Source organism: Erythrolamprus reginae, chromosome 2 (genome assembly GCF_031021105.1).
Source record: "Erythrolamprus reginae isolate rEryReg1 chromosome 2, rEryReg1.hap1, whole genome shotgun sequence".
In the NCBI taxonomy this organism is placed as follows: Eukaryota; Metazoa; Chordata; class Lepidosauria; order Squamata; family Dipsadidae; genus Erythrolamprus; species Erythrolamprus reginae.
In genome coordinates, this window is record NC_091951.1 from 36723240 (window position 1) to 36729727 (window position 6488).

A 6488-nucleotide genomic window follows, 5' to 3' on the forward strand; every position below is an offset into this window, starting at 1 on the left:
CACCTCGGAAGGATGGAAGGCTGAGTCAACCTTGAGCCGGTGGTGAGATTTGATCTGCTGAACTACAGCTAGCAATTAGCTGAAGTAGCCTGCAGTGCTGCACTCTAACCACTGCCCCACCCCAAAAACAATGGGAGAGAAAGGGAGAAGTGTAGAAAAGAAAGTTTGTGGGGGAGGCATGGATTTCTGACTCCTTCTGGTGCAGGAGGATAAAACATTAGCATCACTTTTTACTTTTACATAATAGTACAAACTACCCATTTTTATAATAACAAACCTATCTAATTGGTAAAAAAAAATGATTCATGGATGCCAAGGGTATCGGTGGTTATTGAAATGGATGTCCAAGTGTTGGTTGAGGCAGGCAGGATTCCCTTGGGTACCATTTGTTGGGGGTCAAGGGAAAGGGCAGGTTTTGCCTTCTCTTTCTGCTCAAGATCCCCATGGACAATTGGTGGGCCACTGTGTGACACAGAATGCTGGACTCAATGGGCTTTGGCCCGATTCAGCATGGCTCTTCTTATGTTCTTAAAACCCAAAACCAAACTTTCTTTTTCTCCCCCCACACCTCAAGCACAGAAGCTGTTTCCAAGTAGAAACAAAAGTACATGTTTTTGCCTTTGATCAAAGCCGACAATTTAACCATCTCTGCTAAAAAAAACCTTCACCTTTTGCAGCCATTCGTTCATTCATGGCGTGGCAATCGAAGTGTCCTTCCATTTTTGTGCATAGACCACCAACTTGACCAGAAGGATGTGAGCTTTAATCAGCATTTTTAAATCCAAATTGACTGAACGGAGGTGTCTGTTGCACCTTGCTTCCCTGTTAGAAATTGCTCAACTCATCTTATTTTTTGTTTTCAAACCAGGCGAAGACATGACCTCGGATGGGAGACGACAACTTGCACTATTCCTGGTGAGTTCTCCTAGCCCGCAGCCTTATATTCTGCTCCCCATACTTCATTGTTCTAGCACCATGATGGCAAACCTATGTCATGTGTGCCAGAGATGGCAAGCAGAGCCCTCTCTGTAGGTACGTGTGCTGTCAACAAGAAGGAAGAGGGAGATTGTGATCCCGCTATATAGAGCGCTGGTGAGACCACATTTGGAATACTGTGTTCAGTTCTGGAGACCTCACCTACAAAAAGATATTGACAAAATTGAACGGGTCCAAAGACAGGCTACAAGAATGGTGGAAGGTCTTAAGCATAAAACTTATCAGGAAAGACTCTTAATGAACTCAATCTGTATAGTCTGGAGGACAAGGAAAAGGGGGGACGTGATCAAAACATTTAAATATGTCAAAGGGTTAAATAAGGTTCAGGAGGGAAGTGTTTTTAATAGGAAAGTGAACACAAGAACAAGGGGGCACAATCTGAAGTTAGTTGGGGGAAAGATCAAAAGCAACGTGATAAAATATTATTTTACTGAAAGAGTAGTAGATCATTGGAATAAACTTCCAGCAGACGTGGTTGGTAAATCCACAGTAACTGAATTTAAACATGCCTGGGATAAACATCCATCCTAAGATAAAATACAAAAAAATAGTATAAGGGCAGACTAGATGGATCATGAGGTCTTTTTCTGCCATCTTCTTCTATGTTTCTATGTTTCTATCTGCTTTTCTGGTCTTTGCACACTGCAGAGTGTCAGAAACCCAAGCAGGTCAATGCACAATTAATGTAAAGTCTAAAACCCAAAAAAACAATCATTCCATTCGCTCAGCATTCTCTCAAGACATTCGTTGGCCAGGGGGGCAAGAATCTAATCGTCCCAAGCCTGGCGGCATAAGTCAGTCTTAAGACTCTTACGGAAGGCGAGGAGGGTGGGGGCAGTGCGAATCCAGAGGGCCTGTGCCCCCACAGAGAGGGCTCTCCCCCTGGGTCCCACCAAACGACATTGTCTAGTTGACGGAACCTTGAGAAGGCCGACTCTGTGGGACCTGATCGGTCGCTGGGATTCATGTGGCAATTGTTGCTACTTTTATGGTTTTGTTTTATCCCCACCATCTTTTAACAACCTCATTATCCCTGAGGTGGAGCTTCAGGGCAACTGAATGGAGCTAGCAGAATTTCTAATGGCCCCCATGCCCTTCCTGTCACCAATGCAGACTTTTGCTCAGCCGATGTATTCTCATTGTGCCCAGAGGGAGAAATATCTGCCTCTACCTAGGATTGATCTCACAGCCTCCTGATTGTGAGGCAAGAGCTCCACCTCTAGGGCATCGCACCACTCCTAATGGCTTTATGTTATGGTCCCCTTAAAATAAATAAGGGAAAATGTTGGCCATTCTTCAGGCCCTTGGACCCCATAGATGGCCCAGAAGCTACCAGTTGAGTCCCCGCCAAGGTAACTGTTCTGTCTGGGTCACTCCGGAAGCCAATACCAACCCAAAAAGAGAAGCCAGACACACCGATAAAAGGCAAAGGCAGTTTATAAAATTCAAGAAAAAACACAGGTAACAGAAAATGTCCTTACAAGCAGGAAAATGCTGTATCTTCAGATATATCCACGAAGGCAAAAGTCCATGCAGCAATACAGGATTTTTGCTGCCAATACGAGGCTGTAGATAGCAGACCTACACCTCCCACGGGTCTTCCAAACTGCTGGGCCACAAGCCAGGAACAGAGACGCCGAGAACAAAGCAGGACACCGTAACTCCAATTGATAACACTCCACATGGCTTCAAGGGCTTGCCTGCCTTTTAAACCCTGCTAAGGAAGACCACACCCAAGCCCAGCTGTTCCTAATTCAGTGCTGATAATACTTCTTTAATTGCTTCTTTCTCTGATCTGAACGTCTCTGTCGCATGTCAATGACGGCTTGTGCTTCATCACCTAATGACTCCAAGCTACTGGCTGGGGAGAGCCCCCCCCCCGGGGCTCTCATGCTGTTCTCCTTCATCCCATTTCTGACTTTCCTCTCCCCCATCCGACTGTTCAGCCCCCTCCTCTGCGCTGTCATCCTCCTCCGGGCATGGAGCCAGCAGAGACACAGCCGGTCCCTGAGGAGCCTCAGGCTGAACCACAACAGTAACTATTTTTTTTTTCCACTCCACAGGCACGGAAGCACCTGCAAAATTTTGAAGCGACCCACTGCACTCCACTCCCACCCCAAGAATTTCATCTTCCATGGAGCCTATAGCATCCTCCAACCACCCTCACCGTCCCCACTCCCATTCTTCTCCCTGCACTCACAGCTTCTTGTTCCGAAGTCCGTCTTGCCCGTGTGCGCGTATGCGTGAACGGCCATCACCGCCCGCCCACCCCTCACCGCGCTGTAAATCTGCTTCTCTCCCCTGTAATATTGATCCTCTGACCAACGACCCTCACATCTTGTCGTAAGGGTTCACAATAAAGATGGTATTTTTTATACTTCCTGACTCTCTGGTCTCAGGAGCTGCTGGCCTTGTCTGGTGTTGGAAGCTAAAAGCGGATTTGGTCTGGGTTGGAAACTAGATGGGAGAACGGCAAGAAATTACGGGGCTGGAACTTAAGCTGGGCCAGGGGTGAAATGCTCCTGGTTCGCTCGTGCCTGTCAGTCGTTGGAGAGCCAGTCACGAAGGCAGTGCAAGGCTCCGCCCACCTGCCCGGACTCTGCATGCGCAGAGGGTCAAAGAACCCAAATGGCGCCGTCCGACTACCAATAGGCATGAGTGAACCGGAAGCATTTCACCCCTGGGCTGGGGTCAAAAAAGAGGCAGCACTTCCTTGATGTTTCCAAGGAAACAGCGTGCAAGAATCCCATCCTCTCTAGGAATCAAATTCAGCTAGAGGACATCTTTACTGCCTCTTCATAGATATGTACAGTGGTCCCTTTACTTAAGAACTTAATTCGTTCCATGACCAGATTCTTAAGTAGAAAAGTTTATAAGTAGAAGCAATTTTTCCCCTAGGAATCAATGTAAAAGCAAATGATGCGTGCAAACCCATTGGGAAAGAAATAAAAGCTCGGAATTTGGGTGGGGGGAGGAGGAGGAAGAAGAGGAGGAGGACAGTCGCTGCCGAAGGAAGAAGGTGAGGTGAGGGGAATCAAAAAAATCCAAAACTTTAAGGCTTTTTTTAAAAAAAGAGGGACTGAGGAAGCGAGGAGGAGTACTCTCCTCCCATACACCGGGCGCAAGGGTGCCTCTCATATATTGCTCCAGAGAGAAACCCAGGGGGAATGGCAGGAAACTGGCCGGGCCTTTGTGCTGCTCTCAAATTTCCTGGGAATTTTTTCCAGGCTTGGGTTCTTAAGTAGAAAATGGTTCTTAAGAAGAGCAAAAAAAATCTTGAACACCTGGTTCTTATCTAGAAAAGTTCTTAAGTAGAGGCGTTCTTAGGTAGAGGTACCACTGTATTGGAAAAACAAGATTGACAGGAGCCTAACAAAATGGACCTCCGTGGTGTGTGGCTCTCCTGTCGCTGGGTGTGCTGTTCGCCCTGAGTGGAATATTTCAGTACACAAATAGCCTTTTAACTATCCTGAAAAATGCTTAGAAAAAAACAAACAAACAAAAGAGCAGCTAACCAGCTGGAAAAACAGAGTTTGTGCAGGAAGCAAGGATAGAGTAAGCAGGAAGTATACCGATAAGTATTTAAGAAAGACTAATAAATATTCTGATGAGTTTTTACTCGTAACTCTAATCTTCAAAACTAAATGAGGGGGGGGATGGGGAATACAAAGTATTGACCTGTCCAATTAGTTCAAGAGGATTTTGTAGCTGTATTTTTTTAATTTTTCTTCATTTCTTAGTTTAGAACAGGGGTGTCTCAAAATTGAGGCCTGCGGGCTGGATCCGGCTCATGTGGTGTTTAGATACGGCCCATGGGGCAGGCCTGGATATAGCACAGAACCAGTCCACAGTGCCTCTGCTAGTGAAAAGTCCTTCGGGATTGGGCAGCACAGAAGTCAAATAAATAAATAAATGGACCTTTTTCAGCCTTGATGGCCACCTGCAGCACCCTGCCGGCCAAAATGGGCCACGGGTGGGCCCACCACATGCCCAGTTTTGGCTGCAGGAAGGCGTCTGTCCTGTCTCCTCCCCCAAAGCCAGTCCACGAAGAACAACTACAATGCTGATCCAGCCCTCCAACTGGAGTCTTCAAGGAAAAACAGTTGTCTTTCGAACAAATACCTTTGGAAGAACTGTGATCTGGATGACTGAGAGTCTCTACATACAAGAAGAAACCGTTGTTGATGGAATCTTTCAGCAAGGCTTCACACATTTCTGAAGGCAAGATGAATTTTTAAGTGAGTTTTGCCCCGTTTTGCAACTTTTCTTGGCCCGGTTATTAAGTGACTCTGCAGTTGTTAAATTAATAACTTAGTATGTCCCGGTGCAGCCCTGTGTGGAACCTTCGACATACACACAGAAGAGTTATAACAGTATGTAATTATGTGGGCTAGCCAGTAAAAGGCACAGACTTTACCAAAGTATTATGTACAAATATATACAAATATCAGCAATAGAGTAGAAACCGCACACAGCTACTCTCAAAGATAACTCCCCTACAAGGAACGGTACTGGTGCCCTCTTTTGGTCAAACCAGCCATAGCTCTTAAAGACATATTACATCTTTACATAGACAGATTACCATTGGTAGTTTATTACCTGGCAACCCCAATACAGGTGAGTACCATGTACTAACAATAACACAGCTGCAATGTGAATCTGGCTCCCCTACTGATAAGACTCCAGGACATTGCAAACATAAATATGTGCCAGTTGTTAAGCATCCAAAGTTTGATCTCATGACCTAGAATGATCATAAGAACGATCACTAAAGAAAGCGCTGTAAATTGAGGACTAACAGTATAAAGGTCTGCTAACTATTAAACTAGTGGTTCTCAAACTGGGGGGTCAGGACCTCTGGGGGTTGAACGACCATTTCACAGGGGTCACCTAAGACCAAGGGAAAAGATAAATTTCCCATGGTGTTAGGAACTAAAGCTTCTATTCTGGCATCTTGGAATATACAATATTTTTGCAATCCGACCAATCAGGCATTTACAGTGGGGGGTGTCCCTCTGACCTTCCTGCCAATCAGCTTAAAGCTCTGTTGGGAGAATTGTGACCAGACTTGGTTAGGGGGTCACCACAACAATAGGACCTGTATTAAAGGGTCGTGACATTAGAAAGGTTGAGAACCACTGTATTAAACAGTTAAATGCATCTCATCGCTAAGATTAAAAGGGCTTTCGGTGGTCAAGGAGATAATAACTTAAGCAGCATTCATACTCGAGCTTTCTTCGTTTTCTCTTCCTTTTTCCCAGCCCCCCTCTCTTTTTTTTTTCCTGATTTGTTGTTGGGGTTTATTTTTATTTAGAGTTCTCACATTTTTTCTGGACTAAACAGTAGTGGGTTCTAAACCCCATCGCTACTGGTTCACTCGTGAGCACTCGCTCGCTTGCACACTCACGATGCTTCTGAGTCACCTCTCTTCGTATGTTTTAGTTTCCAGTCCCCTTATCATCCTGGTTGCTCTCTCCTGCACTAGATAACCC

At 45.6% G+C, this 6488-nt stretch overlaps 1 protein-coding gene across 2 annotated transcripts in view; it reads left to right on the plus strand.

Moving 5' to 3' along the window:
- The window catches only part of ABHD16A (abhydrolase domain containing 16A, phospholipase), a 48285-nt gene extending 44912 nt beyond the window's left edge, over positions 1-3373 (plus strand). For both annotated transcript variants that reach the window (XM_070737803.1, XM_070737804.1), the window contains 2 exons: positions 869-915; positions 3060-3373. In XM_070737803.1, coding sequence (XP_070593904.1) covers positions 869-915; positions 3060-3143 — 131 coding nt within the window. In that variant the 3' untranslated portion in view covers positions 3144-3373. The remainder of the gene's footprint in view (positions 1-868; positions 916-3059) is intronic.
- Positions 3374-6488: the final 3115 nt, after the last annotated feature.